Here is a 23,426-nt window from a genome sequence, read left to right as displayed (position 1 = left end):
ATATATTATTTTATTTTGTGTACCTGAAAAATTGTTCATGCTATGCCACTAAGTTCCGTTAATCAGTTTCTGTGGGTTAGTTTCGTTGAATTAGTATTGTCTAAAATACATATGTATTTTTACAGGACATGTGTTAGTCGAATCAACAGCTGTCTGTTTTTTTACCCAAACAATATTGCCATTTTCCGTGACATCGTATAGTCATCATTGATAATATTATGTATAGTGCACATTGAGCCTAGCTATTGTATCTCTCTATTATGTACAAAAAAGTCTTTTATTATTGTGGTTCACAGTGTTTTACATCGGTCGTGGAAACCAAAAAATAATAAATAAGTAGAGACAGTTATAAGTTATCTAAGTATTGCAGGAGTATATGAGTATAAAAACAGTTATATAGATGAAACAATCGAGCGGGTTGGCAAATACTATAGTGGGGTCGACGAGCAGAGTGAACGGAACGCGATGTGCCCCCTCCACTATAATATATCATATTTATAGGTGTTTTTGGCGAAATCGTTTATTCTCTCGTACACTGTTTCGTCAAATTTGGGTTGGCCCTTAGCCACACCGCAAACGCCATTCGCCCTATAATAATAATAATAATAATGCGACGATGCCGGATGACTGCGGTATTATAATGAAAATATTGTAGTAAAACAATATAGATAGTATTTTAGTGCGGGGTATTATATTTTAAGCGGCGTATATAGCATTATATAAAGGCGACCGATTGTTGTTCACCGTCTGCAGCAATAACGGGGCCCGATTTGATTCCGGTTCACTAGATTATAATATCGTGGACGAGCACCACACCGCTGCTCATGCACGCACGACGCGTCGCTGTATTATCAACAAACAAAACCAAACAATAAACACATAATTCACAAACGACTCGTGAAGCGCCGACGATAACGCCGCACGTCTCGTCTCCTCAGTCGACAATAATGAGCACCGCCGCCGCCGACATCGACGCTAATTGGTTTTTAATTACCTCTAACGTGTGCGCCGCGCCGTGTCACTGTTGTACTATATATGCACGAGAGAGCAGTTTGACGCGCGCCGCCGATATTATTTTATTGGCGTGCATATACAGGCGCAAACAGGCAAAAACGTGTTTTCGAGTGGACTCGCGACCCCCCCCCCCCACCCCCAAATATTATTGATTTAAAAAAAAAATGCTGTAACAATTTCTAGTATATGTTATCGACGACGCGTGTAAATTCGTATCAAACAATTATTTTTGGTTTTTTTTTTTACATATTATTATCGATCTGCAGGTATGGCGTTAATTTATTATATTGTGTCTATAATGCAAACGCAAAATATAATATGGTAAAATTATGTCAAATGGTCGGGATACGTATAATAATATTATTTCTTTGAAAAAACAACAATATTATTCTTAACGTCCTTGCTTATAATATCGCGTACCACTTATAATATTATCATCTGCTATACTACTTACCGGAAATAAACTGTACGTGATGCCAAAAGAGCAACACTTTGAACGATTTCTATCAATAGAATTTTCTTAGTGCTTGCTTGATTTGAATATTTTTTTTTTAAACCCAAATATGACGTACACGTACACATCGTGTTAATTTATCGGGTTGCTGCAGTACGGTATTCGATTTAATATGTATTATATCGTATTATATTAATATTATGCACCAATACACCTATACACCGACTACCGAATATACATATATACCTATATATAAATGACCAGTTTATACAATAGCGGAAAAGTAGTTATATTATTTATCGATTTGATTACATTAACAATTAACGGTGGCCGTATATAGTTAATGTATGACATGTCCGCGAAATCGAGTGCGAGTGTTTAAAACGGTTTAACCGTGTAAAATTTATGATGCATTCGTTTAATATGTGTAACGTTAAACGACGAAATGGCACACACACGCACATCCGTACACACACACACACACACACACACACACACACACACACAAGTAGCACTAACGCACGTATATATACATAATTATTTACGGTTTATGCAAAGTAATTTATATAAGTAACGGTCATTTATAAATACGGCGCAGTTACGGGGAATAATGTCGTTTATTATGGTATCGGTGAAGTGTATAGTGTACAGCAACAACAACAACAACAACAACAACATCAGCAGCAGCAGCAGAAACAGCAGTAGTGGAATATAGTATATTATAATAATATAATAATATTATGTAGTTTATTTGCCGACTATAATATAATAATATCGTAGCGGTTGAGGTTTCGGGCCGGAGAAGCTAGCTATAATAATATTATATTATTATCGTACACGCGCGGCAGTAAGTAACAATAATATTCTGTCCGAAAGCCAAGACTCGGTACGCCGCCGCCGCCGCCGCGACGTTAGGCCTCGTCCGGCCGAGAGACTAACTCTATATACAACAGAATAATACCATAGCATTACTATGTTATATTTTATTCGTCTCTCCGATATAAACGGTATCGTCTCGTCTTTAAACACGTCTCCGGGGCGGCGATCGTTTCTCGATTAATCCCGGATCGGTGTCGTCGCAGGTGCGCGGGTGGTGAGGGGGATGGGGTGGGGGGGTGGAGATTGGTGTCGAGGTGTATATTTTATCCGCGGCTATTTTCGTTATACTATTATTGTCGTCGTCGATGCCCGCGATCGCTCTTCGCGGAGATTAACTCGCGACAGACCGTGCACCTGCAGCGGCGGCAGGACCGGACCGCGGGCCAGCGATCGGCACCGGAAGAGCGTCGAGCCGATGACCACCGTGGCCGTTACGTTTCCACCGTCGACGGCACCACCACAGACGCCGCCGCCGCCGCCAACCGGAGCGCCCCCGTTCGCGGCGCTGGGTACACCGACGGCTGGTGCGCGTGTTGCCGTCCGCGGGCGGGCGGGCGAGCGGCAGCATCGGTTCGGTTGTGAGCGTCCGTCGTGGTGTCGTCGTCAGTTCCCTCCAATCGTCGGCCCGCAGAGTCACGGGGTGCTCGCTCCCTCGGCACTGAAACGCACGCCGTCGTCGCGTCTCCACGACACAATAATAATTTACGTCTTACTCTAACACGTCGCCGACACGATATTGTTATAATAATAATGTATTATGCGACAACGTATTATTACGACCATTTCTTAGGACATGATATATTATTATCATCGTAATGACATGCACGATATTACTATATGCATGATTAATATTACCTACTGATATCATTGTTCGGTATCGTTATCAAATAAACACACGCGACATCAATATTACGAAAAACATCTTCCCTCCGGCTCTCTTCAAAATTTAAAGACTTGTCAAAATGCAGCACATTCTATATACTCACACACGATATATTTAAATCGTAACGTATTATAATTGTTACACTATAATACTATGTAATATGGTGTAACACATCTGCGATTGACGATCGCAATCGAACGAATCCGTCGTTTCCCGACGTTTTATTGAAAACGAAATCCGATGTCGTTTTAGATTTTCCCGCGAAATTCGCCGCGTCAATGACGACCGAGCTGACGGACGACAGCGTCGAGGGATCGCGGGACGAGCTCGACGTCGATGATGGATCGCACGCCGGTCACGGTTAAAGTGAGTAGTGTATTAATTTTAATGTGTAATAATATTATATAGTTCTCGCTATGCCCGTAGTACAATATCATAATAATAGGTATCCATTATCTGTGCACTGCAACTATAATATTATTATTACTACGATACGCAGCCGTCGGTATAGGTATTACGTGCAGAGTCGTATAATATTTACGCGCGCAATTGATTAACCATATAATGTGCGCGCGTACATAAACAAAATAGATTTTCTATGCTTTTGGTATTTATATTATATTATGTAGTGTGTGTACACCGTTACGCCGTTGACGACGCCGACGACGTTTACTGCCGGCCCGCAAAGACTTCTCTCGCCGGCTAACTATCGCTACGTGTTGTACCTTATATTATATACTTACACGTAAAAAAAAAAAATAATAATAATAAAAACTTTTTTTTATTATTATTTTTCTTTTAAACTTTTTTTCCTCTTTTATTTCTTTACTATTACTATTATCGTTGCAACGACGGAAACACGCAGTAGAGATTCGCACTTGTTATTATTACTACCGTATTTCCCGCTGCATCTTCTACCGATTATATATATATATATTATATATTATATATATATAGGTGTGTGTGTGTTAATATATATAAATAAGTATATGTATATGATGTAAGCACACGCTCCCACAAAAAGAAAAAAAAGAGAAAAAGAAATAAAAATCAAAAGTTAAATAAATAAAAGGAGGCTAGCGACGTATTCGTATTACAGCTACTATATTATTCTCTTTTGTAGTATTCCCGGTCTCGACATCGCAACGTCCGGGACGTGGCTATTACTTGCTACCTTATAATAAAATAACGGAGGAGGAGGTCAATATAATATTTTATTCGTGATAGTATAAATAAATACCTAGTAACAACGTCGTCCCCCATAGACAATATAATAGTTATAAATTTATAATATTTGAATACCATAATTTAACTCTGCGTTCCGTCTCTTAAACATTTTTAACGGTGGTCTCCTATAATAATATTATAATGATACAGTGCAATATTTTTATATTTTGTATCAATGTCAATCGCTATTATACATATTGTATAGGTAGGACGTACTAAATTTAATATGTTTTTTTTAGAAAGTTATATAAACCTTCATTATTATAAGCATAACACAACATGTATAAACTTATATCATATAAATGCAAAACTTGACGACACGAGTAAAATATTAAATTGCTGGAGATAATAATTCTTTATACTTTTTTAGGGAATAAAGTTTTTAATGAAATAAGTATAATTGTATTGTTCAGTATACAAATTCATTAAGTCGGTTAATAACAATCAAATTGTATGAATATCCTAACTCATAAGTTAAATACATTTTTTCTTTTTATTACAATAACAATGTTTTAAATTTTGTTTAATAATAATGTTATTAATTTATTAAAAAATGTGATTGTACACATAAATTAAAATACACTTTGTTAAAGAGACTATTTCAAAAAGAACAAATTTAAATCTTTATTTAAATATAGTTTAAATTATAATTCATGTTCATTTTTATGGTGATATTCGAAATTTTTATTTTATTATTATTTTTATTTTTGTTTAAGTGTACAAATAATAGAAAATGAGATACAATATATTTTAAGAAATGAATACAAATGAATACGTACGAGGTAAGCTGGTAAAGTAATAAAATAAAAATGTGTTTACGAACAAGAACAAATAGGATATTTTTCGTTTAGACCAATTTTGGATATACATTTACACATATTAATTTTTACAACATGTGAGCCTGTGCCTTGGTTAAAAATTTACGAGGTGATTTTATTTTCCACTACCTATTCCGTTAAATTTTCTCTTTTCATGTTTAGTTGTAAAATAATTAAGTATGACGTTGTATAAAGCTTAATATATAATGTTGTGTTATACATTTTGAATTACTTTTGTTACTTATATACTTATGTATAAACATACGTAGATGGCAATAGAATTATATTAGTAGTGAAAATAATTAGTAAACCTATATTACAAAACGCAATAGTTTTGTTTAAAACTCGGATTTATTACGTTCTGGGCCTGGAGTTCAATCATTAATAATATTACTGTAGTAGAATGACAAAATAGCTATAACAGTACGCTTATTATTATATTAACGTTTTATTTTTTTAAATCCTATAGTTTAGAATTATATAGCATTTTTAGAATAAAATATACTAAAAGTTTAAACAAAATTGCACATTGTAACTGTGCTTTATTGATGTATAATAGTACGCGCGTGTGTATCAAAATATTTATTTGTCAGAAATTTATGGTTTATACGCTAAAAAGTTAATGTTTTTTTTTATTATTTGATGTCCATTGAATTTAAGTAAATTATCTGTGTAATATATAGTATCTACATAATCTCTAAATAATAGGTATCTAAATTATGTAAGTTACAACCGATTGTAATGTACCTATATAAATAAATATGTGTGTGTGTGTGTGTTTGTTTGTTTGTTTTAACAAGAAATAATTTTTACAATTAATATATTTATGTATCAAAATAGGTATAACAATATACTTTACAATCTGAAGACAAGACTATCCACAAGTGATCATTGATCAATATTAAATTCATGAATTGCATAATTACATAGTAGGACTAATAGGTACATTACAATGTATACCTACAATAAATTAGATAATTTTATCTTAATGTAAGAAAAGATAAAGACATTTCTACATTAAGCGCAATTTTTATTATAAATTTGAATATTGCAATTATTATTATAGTGTAAAATAGATTCTATTCAGAATTCAGCTAACATATAAGTGGTTGATCTCTCATTTAAATTGATATCTTGGTTATTGACATAATTAATGATAAATTAAAAATAATAAGCATTACATATACTATGTAATAATATAGTCTGCAATGAACAGCCCGGCCTGGTTTGAATTAAAATTTTTGAGATTTCATACTATTTTTTAGCTTTATACATATCGATTTTTAGTAAAAAAAGATTTATATTAACACATACCCACCTATTATTTTAAAATCAATATTTTAACGCCCCTGTCTGTTACATTTAGTTAACATAAATAATATAAAATATCTTGATTATATAATATACACATTAATCGTGAAATTGTGTATCTAAAATTTAATTTTAATTAGCTTTAATTTATCACAAGATTTGGAAGCTATAATATACAACGCGTTATTGTCGTATTGAATTCCCAATACTCAACTCTCATTTTTTAATAATAACACTATATTCTAATATAGACATTTATGTATAGTATTAACTTTATGTATGACTATCAGTTTTTATCACACAGGTTGCGGGTGTTAGACACTATAGAGTACCTAGTAACTACTTTACACAAAAATCGAAATATATGACAATGCCATGTGTCCAGACTTAGGCACGAGAAGAAAAACTTTTTCACTCGAATAACTGTTATTCGGCATTAATGTTACCTTCACGGTCCCTCTGCCTATATTCTCCTGTTTCTGTTTTACTTTTCACCACACCCTCCGACTATATAAGACCTACTATGCTACTACTACTATGTTTACGATTATTATTTTACTGCCGTCGCTATACTGCTGTTAGTACTTTTTTTTACTACTGCCGTACTGCCGTCATTGTTATTATTATATTACGGCTTTTTGCTTTGCCGCCGTAAACCCTCTTTCCAATTCAGTTTCGGGAACGTGGAAAGAAATATACACAATTAACATTCATATATATCTACACAGTATCAACAGATTACCTCTATTGTCGAACATCTATTGTTAATTTCCTTTTTTTTCTTTTTTCTTTTTTAAAACTAAATCAGAAATTTCGTGCTTTAAATAATAATAATATATTAGTATATTATCTACTAATTAGTTGAAAGAAATATCCCATTATTGAAAAAATGACGTATACGTAACTCGGCGATGTCAGAATAAAGTTATATAGATTTGGTCGTAATATGGCTGTTATAATATTATATACGTACCTATAGTAGCATAAGCATAATATAACAATAATAATTACGAGTATCAACCGCATAATCCACGACGCGCGCATACACTCTCAAGGGACCGTCACTAATATTATTTACCTTATTTTATAGTTGTTGTTATTATATACATTAATACATTAAATACAATAGCAGAGTCAGCGAATGGAGAGAAACTAGCTCGCGTGGTAGTGGAATTTTGGTGGTATCATCCATGTATATGCGGGGTAGCGACCGCAGCAACGAATATAGTAATAAAAGTAATCCTACGCAGTGCTGAATATAAAATTTGGGGAGGTGAAAACGCACGAAATTACGTAATTTAGATGTAGGTATACTAAATACATAAGTTAACTGAATATACCAAGAACCAGTCGCGCTCAATCGAACGGCGAGTTAAATATTGCTACTGTCATATATTATATTTTATATTATTATCTAACTATAGAAATCTTATTATAGTCATAGCTACGCGTATAGGAAACTTTTACTGGCTAAGTTTAATTTTTTTATATAACAATAATGATAATTAAATCATCGTATTTAATTGAAAATATTAACCTCTATACATTTGTTTTAATTTTTTTTAAACATGTACCTAATGATTGCCATCTAAACTAGTGTTAATACGTAGGTAAAACACATTTTTACCATAGGAAAAATATAATATATCAATAAAATATAATTATTTTAAAATGTTTAACAATATCGTATACAGTATAGTGCGTTTTTGTGTATTAATATATGTTCTATAAAATCATTCAAAAGAAAATATTAATTTTATTAATTTTCGCAGAAGACATGTATTGAAATATTGCGCGCGAACATTTCGAAATATCGAGTATATATTTATAGATAAACACAATAACAATAATTTTAAAAACCTAATCCCGCTAACACAGATGATTTTCATATGAACTATATATATATACTTTGCATATGATTTAGATTGTTACTTATAAATTATACATTATGTATTACATATATTATAACTATTATAATATATGTGTAGATATATAGTGTTATAGTCATGTGATGGTGTATTATACCAATAAAATAATTATATGATTTTCATTTATTTTGATAAAATATTATATTGGAATATTTCCATTACACATGTTGTAGTGTACTATCATCAAAAGCCGACTATATTTAGCCGTTTATTTTTGCAATATAGTGTTATTATATATTTGTGTACACAAGACCTATTATATTGGTCCAAAGCATATTTATTTGGTTAAGAGTATACTATATATGTTTGAATTAAAAAAGTTATAATAATCGAAGGTTAATATTTTAACAGCGTTATTCTTTTATACGATTATTGTTGTATTATACTGTTCACAATTTTGGGTCCTCGTTAGATGTTTTGGGTAAACCCACATGGAATGGGTGTGAATAATTATCATATTAACTACGATCAATTTATATTGTTTTCTAACAAAGATACTGAAAGGAGGTTTATAGTAGTTTTTCCTATTTCATAGCATAAAAAGCCTTTTAAGTTAGGTATATAGGTAATATAATATAAAATAAGAACATTTTAAGTATCCGTGACTTTATTTTAGTCATGATGTATTTTAATACATGGAAGTAAATATAATAAATTCGTGATCATTTTCTAGTAAGTTTGGTTAGGTTTTACAAAATAATGTAAAATTTATTATTTTATAAATTTTTGGAAAATATCTATTATCGATATCTAATGAAAAAATATGGGATAAGAAATTTTTAGAAAAATTTTATATATCCTTCTATAAGATGTATTTTCGAATACGGGACGTTTAACGACCTGATGGAAAATTTATTGGAAATTGCATACACAGTTCTTTCGTATGTTTCTACGATTCTATGCCAACCAATACGATTTTCAACCAAAAGTCAAGAAAATGAAATAAAGACGACATTATGTTTCTAGAACACTCGTCTACGTAGGTATTTTTTTTTTTTAATTAAAAAACCATTATTGAATCAATGTATTGGAATGGAGTTTAATAAAATGAATTATATTATTTATTTAAACGTGCTATGAAATGCAATGCAATATAATCCTAGTGCAGTTCCACCAGGGAAAAAATAAAACTAATTGTACACTACGTATACGTCGTGTATTATATGTAACCTAACCAATATATGAATATTGGTAATCGTATGTTTTATTAACATCATTACCTCCACACCACCACTCACCAGCTTGTATCTCAGCTTTCTCGGGATGGTGTACCTACTGTATTTGACAAGTATAACAATAATGACCTGATGATCATAATATAAACCCACATTTATATAATATACACACACTAATATTTACATACAGCATGATTCACCAAGCATACTCACTATACCATTTTTTCCTTTAATACCTCTCTTTATGCCACATTCCCCCAATTATACCTTTTGACTGTAAATTATTTAGTAAATATTTTTTAGATTCTGAGTGGAGCGAGGAATGTATTAATTTTACCAAGATGTTTGTTTTTTATTTTTTATTATTATATATACTATCATCACGTTTTGGGGCAGTAAAAGTGTTTCGATTTTCGACTTCAGTACCTCGTTCGATCAAAAAGTGAATCTAGTTGGTACTTTGGAGAATAAAAAATAAAAAATTCCTAATATTTTTCTTAATAATTGGGATAAAAAAACTAAAAATTAAGGGGAAAACGGGAAATTTTACGCACAATCAGTTTTCGACAAAATCGATTTTGTTTTTTGATGTAACTTTAAAACAAATGACCATCGACACATAAAATTTTCACTCGACGTTTTTATAAGTATATTCTATCCACCATGCATCATTATTAGTGTTTTTTAAATTAATATCGATGAAAATTTATTTGTTTGGTAGAAAAGCTTGAACATTTAATACATGGCTCCTAAGGCTTACAATAGCAGTTGAAAAATAAAAGGTTTTTATAAGCATTCGAAGTTTGAATTTTAACAATATAATTAAATATAACAAAAATTGTAAAATTATTTTAAGCTAGAAATTTATAAAAAATGTTGTTTTTAAATCTAAGATTTGAAAATATAAAACAAGATTCCTTACAAGTATGTCAATCTTTATCACAAATAAAAATTCCACCGGAAATTCAAATTAAATTTTTATGAGCATTTGAAATTTAAATTTTTACAACATTGGATTTTCACTTTTAGCGATTTCCTTATTTTGGTGTAACTCTAAAACAAATGACCGCAGATACTTGAAATTTTCACTGAATGTTTATATAGGCATTTTATATATTTGATAAAATTTTCAAAATATTTTGATTTGTTTTGAGCTGTTTACTGAAATTTTAATTTTTCAACCTTTTTAGTTTTTTTTTCTATAAATATCGATAAAAATATATTTGTCGGGTAGAAAAGTTTGAAGTTTTAATACAAGGCTCCTAACATATTTTTACAATAGCAGTTGAAAAAAAAAGAAAAAAAAAATAATAAATTAATATCGCAAGTATCCGTTTTTGTTTACCCCTTATACCTGGACCGTAGTATTATCACGTCATCTCTATGTCACGGTCGTCGTTTTGCAAGCTTTTGAATAACAAAGCATTTAGATTTTTCGTATAGAGGTACAACACAATTATCGCAAACCCTTCTCGGAAAGTTTAATAATATAATTTACCTAGGTTATAATATTACATTGTGTCATTTGTATCAGATCTTATAATGGAAACTGTAAAAGGCAATCTCTCTTTATAATATTATTATCGCTGCATTCATTTTAGTTGTAAAAAAAAGCGGGAAAGTGGATATCGCTTTGCTGAACAGTAGGTTACAAGTGGGTTACTGTAATGTATGGGATTAAATTTGAATCCAATGATATTATATCATTGCATACGAAAAACGATTCTGAGCGGAGACGGTGTATCTGTCTAGGATATATTATAGATTATTAAAATTTTTCAAATGTTAGGTTTAAAAATCAAAAACTTTATGAATTTCTATCTAAGATAATTTGAACATTGCCGTAATTTTTACGTATTTGTCAAAATTTGAATTTAAATGCTTATAAATAAAAATCGTGCTATTGTAGCTATATGTGTTAGGTGTCTTGAATTAAATTTTCAAGCTTTTCTACCCAACAAATACATTTTTATCGATATTAATTTAAAAAAAAACTAATAATGATTGAAAATTGCATAATATGCCTATAAATAGTTTCAACTTAAGTCAAAAATTATTGAAAATTGCATGGTGGATAGAATATACTTATATCAAAATTCAGTGAAAATTTGATGTATCTATGGTCATTTGTTTTAATGTTTCATTTCGAAAACTGATTGTGCGTAAAATTTCCCGTTTTCCCCTTAATTTTTAGTTTGTTTATTCCGATTATTTAGAAAAATATTGAGATTTTTTCTTTTAACTTCCCAAAGTACCAATTAGATTCACTTTCTGATCGAACGAGGTACTGAAGTCAAAAATCGAAGCACTTTTACTGCCCTATTATTATATGCACTAAAATTTTTAAAAAACCACACATCATGGTAAAATCAATACATTCCTCGCTCCGCTCAGAATCTAAAATCTCGATAACTTGAAAGTTTGTGGTATATTCAAGTATAGATGGATAGTATATTTGAAAATTCCAAAAACCATCATCAGATTTCGAATAACTGCATAATATTTTTGAAGGGCAAAAAAGAGGGCGAGCATGATGTGCTTGGCGGTGACTCGCTCCGTATATATAACGTATATAGTATATAGTATAACGCATCATACGACGTGATAAATAATAATATATGCATATCATATTATCATATAATATATTTGTGATGTACATGCCATGTCGCTGCGGCCGTATCTGTGCATATTTTTCGTCCGGCAACACAAACAAACGGAGTAAAGCATTATTTAGGCACGCAAGTGTGTGCGTGTGTGCGCGTGTTCGCGCGCACAACGAGAGCCCGATAGCGTCAGCGTGAGCGGTTTAATACGGAAGTGTTGCGCATACGTCGCTCCATTCTCATATCCTTTGCGAGCCACGGCAGCGGCAATGTCCGGTCTAAACGCTCGTATGCGTCGACCACGCACCGTCACGCCGCTAATGACCTGCCTGCCGGCGCGCGCGACAATCGCATCTACCTAGAGCATAATATAATGTTATTATACGGTGGCGGGTCCGGGTACGGCGGGACGGAACGGGGTCGAGGGGACGAGTCCTACAACGCTATATCGTAATGACGGCGACGCGGACGACGGCGGTTGGCGAGTGGCCAAAAAACGGTTGTTTAGCCGATAAAAATCAGGTTATTATTGCGTTATAAACAATTTTTTTTTTCATCTTATTTTTTCCACGCACACCCCATGCCCACATCGTATATAATATACATTACATGATGGGTATATATACGTCGTCTAACCACCCTTCGCTATTTGTTATTGATTACAGATTCACGCATCGACGAGTATACGCGCCGAAATAAAACCGTATATCGCGATCACGCACGCGGATACGTCTATCTGTACAATTATATAATATTATGACGACAAACATGGCGATGGCCTGCTGCACCGTGGTACTGATCGCGTCGCTCGCGCTCGACACCGGCGTCAGGAGTCTGAGATTGGCGTCCACCGCCCGAGGGGGACCACCGCCTATGCCGTTACGGTTTTCGTCGGCGGTGCAGGATCGCAACAATTATCCAGACGACAGTCCGTCGGAACCGAGTTACGACTTCACGGGCGACGGCGATGGTGACGAAGGCGATGGCGACGACGACGACGACAGCAGCAGAGAGGACCGCGAAGATCAGCTGGACCAGGACGATCCAGGTAATTTTAGAGATTCAATTTGCGATATAGTTTTTAGAAAAGCGATTGCATGCGCAGTATATCGTTTTGTGCGTTACCGTGTTATACGACATTTTATATGTATAGAAAGCGGACCTATACGCGGATATCGTTAGAGCGTGCCAAATTCTAAATGACTTTTATAATAACATGGTGTAAAACGATATATAACCGTTAAGGTATTAGATAATATCAACAAATGGAAGTAATAAGTGAAACTTAGAAATCGCATTAATTAAACGTATTACATATTATTATCATATTGCCAGTAAAAACGAGCATTACAGTGTAACTTCATTGATGTACTGTGTATTCTTATTTGTACCGATAAACTAAAGTCGTTGACTGATATTGCTAAATGCGTCAGGTATGTAACATATATTTTATGCGTCAAATTTTTGACTCCTTTAAAAATTGAATTATAGATAAATTTTATCTTGAAACTTAAATGGCAAAAATATAAATTCACAACGGCTCATCAATGATTTAAACTTAAAACGAAAAATATATTTTATCGATGGTATGAGATAAATTATGTCTTGTTACGCAGTAAATACTAGTGATGCTATTGTAACTTAAAAGTTATTTTTAGACGCTTGTAGTATGTGGATACTAATTTTGAAAATGTATTTACTGCAATGTCGTTGTCTCGTTATTCTATATTATTGTATAATCATATTATTAAATTCCTCACTGTTAAATAAGGTTTATAGTTTTAGTAGATTTTTTCAAATAATGTTGACAATGACATAAAATGCAGTTAACTGTTCAGTTTTTACATCATCAGTAACGTGGTCAGAAGCTTTTAATACTACACACATTTGTCAAAAAAAAAATAACCATCTAATTTCACATAGGTATAGTTTTATATTCAAGATAAAATAAACGTATAAATAAATATCACACACTTTTATTTTAGAAACTGTATTTTATTTTGATTTTTCTTTGAAGTTTTAACTGGAAATTTCATCTGGGTTATATTATGTTTGCTTGTATTTTCGGTACCTATATATTTTTCATCATTTTTTCAGAAATGCACAATAAATGTATTTATTAATAACAAAGTTGCACAGTCAATAAAAATAATGAAATAATATGTGTATACACATAATACACCGATATTTCGGTGATTTTTCATTTCCGTGATCATGAATTTATAACTGTAAACATATATTTTTTGTGTAATATTTTTCATATCTTTGATTGGTCGATAATTAAAATAAATCACACACAATTAATAACAGTAGTTTAGAATTTCATATTAAGTGAATCGATAAGACTTTAAAAATTATTTTGTAGATAAATTAGAGATATTATTACAATTACTCGTAAATTAAAACTGTTTATATTATTTTAATTATTTGTTTGGTTTATTACATATAATATTATGTTGTGTATTGTATACTACTCGTATATGATAGGTACTACTGATATGTTTAATTGTATGTGCACAGTTCCTGTGCTGTATTCATATTAAATAACTTCTGGAATTAATTTGTTTTCAAATAATATTTGGACTTATGAATGAGTTTACATTACCTATATTATAAACTTAGATGTTTTTATATGCTAACTTCTCCCCGTTTCCCTAACCATTATGGACTTTTACAATCTATATGCGTATATTCGAGCTAAATTAGAGGACTGACGCATGCAATCGAGTTTATACCTTTACGGCCCACTAAAAGAACGCGTATTTTATGTACTAAAATATAATTATATAGGTACCTATCATGTATTATGATGTTGATATTAGCTTTATTTTCTTTACTATTCATACTATAGCTAATATATCTACCTACATGAACAAAACGTGTGGATATTTTTTTTTTTTACCGAGTCGGGTGAATTGAAGTGGTGTCAATGGACAGGAAGGATTTATATCGTGTTTTTCCAGACCTTTATTTATTATATTCTACAATGTTAACCTACATATATTTCGTTATATTATGTTGTATTTCATTATGCGTGATGCGCTACAAATTATACACTTTTGTTTCTTCTAATAAAAGCAATTATATATTTCTTAACTGTTGGTGAAACGATTCATGTATTTGCAGGGAATTATGAAAGTATCCAGCGAAACTTTAAAACAATAAATATTATACAATCTGTTTCGTAATGAAGTGCACACACCTTTGATGTATTCGTATATCATGATCACAGTTTGTTTTTAAGATTTTAAGTGCATCAAACTCTACCTAATCCCGTCAAGTATGATAAATAAAAAGAGTTATATCCGTCAAACATAGGTACCTCGTAATGGATGTTTAATTATCGGACCTATTTAGTTTATGTAATGATTGATTTCCGAGTAAATTTGGAGGATGAATAAATTGATTTCCGGCGATTCACTTATAGTTAATTACTAAAATTCAGTTTATTAGCATTCTAGTTCAAAAGACATCACGGGGAGGTTGGCTGACGAGTCTCTCAACATTTTTTTATTAGTCATAAAATTTGATAAATCGTCATGTTTTAATTTATTATTTTACCATAATATTTTTATTTATTTATTCATTTTTTTAAATTTAGTTATTAAATTTTGTCAATCATTGAAGTCATAGTTGATTATTTTTTATAGCCTACAGGGTACTTCTTCAGAGGAAAAGGTGAATATTAGAATCACATCGCTTTAAAAAATTGGTATATACCATTGATTATTTATATACCCGTGCGTCGTTTTCCTTATACTCAGTTTTCATATAATTTTTCAATGATGTACAACACAGGGGGAATCAACTCATGCATACCTCGTAATTGCCCTGGAATCAATTCACCGGTCTCGATTTAGGTAAACAGTCACCTCGTCTCGTGTAGCCTATTCGTACAACAATATATGACGCAAATTTTGTGTGGTATAGTGTATAATATATATATAGACATAATATACTATATACGACGAATCCAATACCACATGCGCGCTGGTGCGACAAGAATAAACGGATTATTGTTTGTTAAACGAACCGCTGTCGTACGCGTCGTAAACTACTAGAATAATGATAAAACTACTGCACGGGGTGGGGGTGGTGGCGCGTAGTGACGGTGACGAACCGAATGGAGTAAATACGTTTAGCGTTTTCATAAATATATATATGCACAGACATACATGCGTATATAATATATATATATATATAAACACAGGTATATACATACGTGTCGGAAGCGAGTGAGTGGAGGTGTAGAAATCAAATGGAGGCGACAACTTACGTGTAGATACTATAGGTAGGTACGTAACGCCTCCACGACGCGATATGTATGGCTGTAGAGGGTGATGGAGGAGGGGGTGGTTAAGGTTAGTTTATGTCGATCTACATCATCGTCGGCAGCCGTTTGATTGCCGAGTCGCTCTCCCACCCGTCGCCAATTTCATCCCATCACCGTGCGACGGAATAAGCGAAAAGCACCGGTGCGTACGTGAAAATATATACACAATAATATACGGTTGCGGTGTGCACGTTACCCGACACCCTGCCCACCCCTGCACACACACGTATGTGTAAATAAAGGCGAGAAACGATTGACGACACTGTATAGGTACGTAGTATGATAACATAATATGAAAAACGCAAAATACGTCACGGCGGCGACGTTTGTGTTAAAAATAATAATAATGATTAAAAAAATAAAAAAAAACTATAGTAAGAACTAAAACTAACTAAAAACTAAGAACGTTATGTATATACGCTCGCATACATTATTATTATTGTTATTGCGATATAATAATAATAATAATAATATAGTGGTAACAGAAGCAGGAGCAGCTGCAGTCGTCGTTGCCCGGGGTAAATTAAATGCCAACAGTCGACGCGTCGTCGTTTAAATGATCACTACGGTTTTTAGTCAACAACGTCCGGCGGCGAGAGAAGAGTGTATAATATATAAAATAAATATGTATAACTATAAAGAGAGCACGCCGCCGCCGCCGCCGCTGTCGTATTTACTCGGTTATTGTTTGTGTTGCACGCGCCCGGAGTAGTAGTGACGCGTTATTCGTATTCATATATTTCATGTACAAATATAATACATACACATATTTATTTATGTGTGCACGCGGCGGTGGAAGTGCTGATGATGGATGCGCTTTAGTATTCATGAGGCGCGAACGGGCGAGATGAACGTCGCGGCGGAGGGAAAACGGCAAAGAAAACTTTTCGCGTTGCTCGTGTCGCGCGCGCGGTGCGGACCGCAGCAAAAACGCCACCGCAGTATAATATATATATATATGCGCGTACATGCGTTATTGTATTACTACGCTTCTTCGTCGTCGTCGTATCCTTCGGAGGCGCCGCGTTATTATTATCGGAACACCGCCGTGTCGGTTTGTCAGACCGCCATGATCGTTTCGACTGCAGTCAAACCGCGGACGCAGTCGGTGAATAGTAATAACAACAATAATAATAATGTGGCGTATAATATAATAATAATAATAATGACGTACTATAATATATAATGCTGCACTGCGCGGGAAGGTTTGTTGATATAATGTAGCATGGCGCGGGACGTGCAGGCGAAACCGGCAACAGAAACAAAACAAAAAATATCTAAACTTCGCGATAATCGCCGCCGAAACGGAGAGTTCCACAGTATTATCAGAATATCCGGTGGCAAAAAAAAGGGCTCACCCCGACGCGTTTTCCGGTTGTATTACTATACACGTTTAACACAGGTATAAGTCCCGACCGTGCGTGGCGTCGGCGGCGATCCGGGGCCGCGAGTCCGCTAAAACTTCTAACGTCCACGTCCACCGCCGACGACTCAGACTCCTGCGGGGCGTTGATTGTGTAACACGCGTTTTTTCGTTCGGCGCGCGCCGTCACTAACAGACGCGTGTATACCTCACGAGATATTTACGACGCCGTCGCGTGGTGGTGTTGCACCAAACCTTGTATTGTGACCATAATATATATCGTTTTAATAATAATAGTAATAATAATGTGCAATAATTACAATATCGAATAATATAATATAACACAGCCGCGGTTTCGACGGGTTTCAGTTTTTCATCAAGTTCATCGAGTGCAGCAAACTAAACCGCCATAGAGATTTATTATATACCTACCGCACAATTGGAGCACTATTATAACAGCGCCCGGTGAATTAGCGCCAAATGTCGTTTGAGGAGGAAAATTATTTCACGAGTGCCCGCATGCATATATACATACCACCTATACCTTTCTATACCTATATGTATACATCCATATATATACATACCCATTCTTATGTACGTACATAATATATATATTCTACGGGCAGTGGCGGTGGTTTAGTGGTGCATGGAGGTAACCCGCATATTGTATGAGCAATACGTATGGGGGACGAACAAGAGAGAAGCTAGACGAATATCACGTGAAGACATGGCGGCGGCGGTTGATGATTAGTCATCAGTGTGGGGGGAAAGACGTATTAAAGTACGACGGCGGTTATATTATTTATTTTTTAAACGAACTATAGCGGTGTGCGATCTGGCGAGCGGCACAGTCGATATTATATATGTATATAGAGGACGAGAGGATATAGTTTTTACCTACCGTTTGTATCGTCGCCCAGTTTCCGATCATTGAGTGTCGTTCGAGTGAACGAGTTTGTCTTTTGTATCGCACGCTGTGCTTTCGATAAAGTAAACGAAATACTTCGATTATCTAAGCAGGCGAATAAATATGCTTATTTTCTGTTGAATAATATATATATATTGAACAATCACCATCGACCCCTCTGGTGTTTTACGCTTCCTGTCTTGTAAACTCGAATATTGTATTATGTAAAATATACAAGTTAAATTATTTTATAATATGTATTGTATAATGCACGTCATAATATATTACTCGTAAATTACACAAAATATGCTCACCTCAAATTTTGTATGATAATGAAGTCATTCCTATATATTATAGAAAAATTTGTTTCGAATACCTATCGCATATTTTGTTACTCGGTTTAGTTATGTGTTCGGTAATAATTAAAATAAAATCAGACGGGTCATTGCTGCAAATGAGTGGTTTTATTGATCATCACGCATTTCACCGATTCGTGTAGGTAGAGTAGGCCACATGCGGATATTATACTATACTGGGAACTGGGGTGGTACGACGGGTATAGCTAGGCCAGGATTAAAATGTTATAATTACATGTTAAGACTAATAAATTTGTGACGAATTATCGGTTTTGTAACAAAAATCTGATACTTTAGATTCTGAGCTGAGAAATGCCTTAACGGTAAAACAATTAAATAAGTTTTTTTTTTATTATTTTTTTTTTTTGTGCCAAACATTTTTACTAGAGTTCCTTGCACGAGAAATCCCTGGATATAAATAATTAATCTAGACAATCCTTAAGTATTACATATGATACTCAATACGAAATTGACAAGTGTAAGTATAAAATATTAACGGTAATAAATGAAAGTTTGACGTGTATCACTTATTAGTTATTAATTATTATGATTCACAAGACAGTCAAATTACAAATATTTTCAAGTTCAAATGTGGACGACATTGAATATTTAAGTGAAAAATATAATAATTTTAGCTATTTTTTTGTAATTCAAAAAATATTGTTCGTAGCGATTTGAAACTTTTTGTTATTTATTATTTACCTATTTACTATAGGTATTCGATTTTCAAAATATAATCTATTGTTTAGATTAATATTTTTACTGTGATTCTATTAAAGAAAATCTACTGAAAGTTGGTATATTATACGTTAATAAATTACAGTTATACTATGCATGAAATTTTAATTTAACATATCGTATTACTAAAACAAATAATAGCTGCAGTATTATAAAATATCTTTGAAATGTAGGTCTGTCACCAGTCAGAATAGTTTTTATCGTACACGCAATAATTTACCAATGAATTCGAATTTATCATAATAATGATAAACATACTTGACACCTGCCTACTATACGTCTATACAGCAAAGCGGCTGCATGTTTTTTAAAATTTAAACTACGTAGAACTGTAAACAAATAACAGTAGGAACTCGGGTAAAAACTAGACAACTTTCCATCATTTCGACTGCAATTTAATAATAGTTGTTAATTTAGAATAGTAAGAAATATAAAAAATAAAATTACTAGAAAATGTAAAAAAAAACTCATAGATTTCCTATAAATTGCCAAACACAAAACCACGATTTTGCTTGTAGTTTTTAAGTAGGTAGGGTTGTAACCCGTATTTGTGTATTAGTGGCAAAGATATGCTGCTATAAAAAATTCCTGGTGGTAACCATCCGGAAGCTAGCAACTGCAACCGGTGTGTTCACTTTGTGCGTTTCCGCAGATTAAGCGTACGACCGCGGCTCACCAAGAAGCCACACTTTGTAATTATTGGAGCTAAAAACAAGTTATGAATCTAAGCGTTATTATTTAATAATCCTAATTGCGTTTCGGTTTAGTATACAATAACTGATGAAAAATTTGAAAAATAAATTCACATTAACATAGAAGCGCAGTACCTACCTCAGTTTTTGGTGCATTACCAAATAAACGTTATTCGTTTTATATTATTTTTTGTACAGATAGTCGATTTTATCGTCGACATAGTCTTTTAATCTTTTAAATATTTATAACTTGTTCAGTTAATGTAGGCACAATAAATATCTTTTGTCTGCTTATATGCAACTATAAGTTTTTAGTATTTTAATCACTGACATTTTGGTCATAGGTACTCTTAACTCAGCAGTCCTATCAAGCATAGGTATATTGTTATTTTACCATATATTTCACGATATTTAAGGAATAGTATATTATATTTCATAAATAATGATAATGTAATTATGATTGTACATTATTATTAACTATTAAATGTCATCAAATCATATTATGTGTTCACTTCAGCATAATGTGTTCAGAGGCACAACTATATATGAATAACCAAAGATTAAATTTGATACGAACTTTTATATTATTCTTGATTTAAAATTCATAAATTTATAAAACAGGACAACACATGCCTATATATGTATACGGATTTATAATAATTAGGGCCCGGAAGTTCATGCACAAAAAACTATCAAAATATGCATGCAAATATGCGCTCAAGATCAATAAAATATGCGCTAAATATGCATTTAAAAAAAAAAAAAACATCAAGTTATTTTCGTTTTTGGTAAAAAAAAAAATAATTAAAATATGGGAAAAAACAAGCACAATTTATTTATTAATTAATATGGTATATATTATGTTATATTTACTTTAGGAATTACAATTTACAACCAGTGACTTTGACAGGTTTTCAAATACAAATGAACGGCGATTATCAGCCAACATATTTTTGTAAAGAGAAAAGCTCCGTTCTACATCAACAGAAGAAATTGGAGCATACTTGAAATGTATGAAATCTGAAATTTGAAGATCCTCTGGAAGGCCATCTGTTGTTGTTTCTTCTCCTGACATGACTTTTGAAATTGTTGACAGTATCTTAAACCCCTCGTTTTTCTCAATAACTTGTTCCAATTTATTGTAAATTATAACGCCTTTTGGAACTTTAATTTCTTTTAATTTTTTTATGACATTATTTACAATTTGAATTTCTTCAACTAAGGGTGTTCCTCGAGTTTCTAAACTGTTAATGGCTGATATTAAGAAACCATAATTTGTGTGAATAAAAATTAAATTTGATTGAACATTTTTATCACATATTATTTGTTTTACTTTTTCAATTGCCACGGCATCATCAGCATCAAGCATATTAACAACTTTTTTTATAGTTTTAAAATGCTCACAATAATACATAGCCGCTTTCAACCAGGTACCCCAGCGCGTTATAATTGGTGAAGGTGGCAATGGCGTATCAGCGGCTTCTCGTCGAAATAATTCGATGCGAGCTGGTGCTTTCAAAAATACTTTTTTCATGTTGGATATAAGTTCATCGACTTTAGGGAATTCTGCTCGAATTTTCTCACATACTCGGTGAAGACCGTGGGCCAGACAGGTTACATGTATCATTTTGGAGTAAAAGGCCTGTATGGATTTTGCAGCTTTCACCATATACGGTGCTGCATCGCTAACAAACAAAATAACGTCGTCATGTTGTATTCCTTTCGGCCATAATGAAAAAAGTGCTTTGTCAAAAAGCTTACTAATTGTTGTATGGTTTGCTTTTTCCAGAACTTCAGAGGCAAGTAAAAAATGTTTACCAGGTTCATCTACTGGTAACGTGCCAATTATAACATTCGCAACATATCGCCCTTCTGAATCTGTCGTCTCATCAATCGACACCCAAATCTTTTTATTTTTCACCTCATTTCTTATCTCGTCCATCGTTTCTTGGTAGCAATCTTCGACGTAGGTTTTTCTTAGCGTAGATACGGAAGGAATGTCCTTATCCACATATTTTTCTAGAAATGATCGAAAATGTGTGTTGCTTAGTTTTTCCAACGGAATATTTGATTTTAACAATGCTTTGCATAAATCTTTGTTAAAATCAGATTTTCGTGATGATGGTGTCGTAATAAGCGGTTGCGTTGAACTATTTTTTTTAGCTTTGCGATTAACAGCTCGAGCATGTTTCTCAGTTTTTATATGCTGAGTTACGCAAAAACGTTTGTCACTGTTCACCTTTATTTCGCACATTTTACAAAATAAAACACCTCCATCGGATGCAAATATATTTTCACCAAACTCGGCCACATAACTACAAATTCGATTCGTTCCGACTTTTGGCATTTTAAAATTAATGGAAACTGATGTAAAACAAAAACAACACTATAGGACGATCGCACACGACTAACGGACTAAACCTTGTGCTCGGACTCTCACTATAATACGTTCTTGTATCGTGCTATCATGATAATCGCGACAGTCATTAAACCATTTTATTAATACTTGATATTTGAGAATATAACAATTGTCGATTATCGTTTCAATTCAATTTAGCTAGAAGTATAGGCTAAGTACTGGCTTATCGTTATCGCCTATCATGAATTATCGCATGAACTTCCGGGCCCTAGTAATTACATAATATTAAATTAAAGTACGACCTGTATAATTTTAAATAGGTTTTTATACTCAAAGTCCGAAATTTCTATAAAATATTAATGAAAAAAAAAATATCAAAGGTAAAA

The 23,426-nt window shown here is 33.0% G+C and overlaps 2 protein-coding genes across 2 annotated transcripts in view; one reads left to right on the top strand and one right to left on the bottom strand.

Annotated features, from left to right (window-relative positions):
- The first annotated feature begins 2,945 nt into the window (after positions 1-2,945).
- LOC107169413 (uncharacterized) overlaps positions 2,946-23,426 on the top strand; it is a 71,216-nt gene continuing 50,735 nt past the window's right edge. Inside the window, exons 1-2 of the mRNA XM_089216716.1 lie at positions 2,946-3,596; positions 12,958-13,340. Coding sequence (XP_089072842.1) covers positions 13,049-13,340 — 292 coding nt within the window. The 5' untranslated portion in view covers positions 2,946-3,596; positions 12,958-13,048. The remainder of the gene's footprint in view (positions 3,597-12,957; positions 13,341-23,426) is intronic.
- LOC149060708 (uncharacterized) lies at positions 21,492-23,367 on the bottom strand. Its single transcript, XM_089217559.1, has one exon. It carries the CDS (start codon positions 23,026-23,028, stop codon positions 21,556-21,558), a length of 1,473 nt encoding a protein of 490 aa, XP_089073685.1. The 5' UTR covers positions 23,029-23,367; the 3' UTR covers positions 21,492-21,555.

This window comes from Diuraphis noxia, unplaced genomic scaffold (assembly GCF_037042655.1).
Source record: "Diuraphis noxia isolate RWA-SAM2 unplaced genomic scaffold, SU_Dnox_SAM2 contig0001, whole genome shotgun sequence".
Taxonomy (NCBI): domain Eukaryota; kingdom Metazoa; phylum Arthropoda; class Insecta; order Hemiptera; family Aphididae; genus Diuraphis; species Diuraphis noxia.
Note: the sequence above shows the minus strand (reverse complement) of the source record. Positions and strands in the feature narration are given on the sequence as shown.

Excerpts from the sequence above, each read along its gene's own strand:
- LOC149060708 (XM_089217559.1), bottom strand. The coding sequence starts at position 23,028 with ATGCCAAAAGTCGGAACGAATCGAATTTGTAGTTATGTGGCCGAGTTT.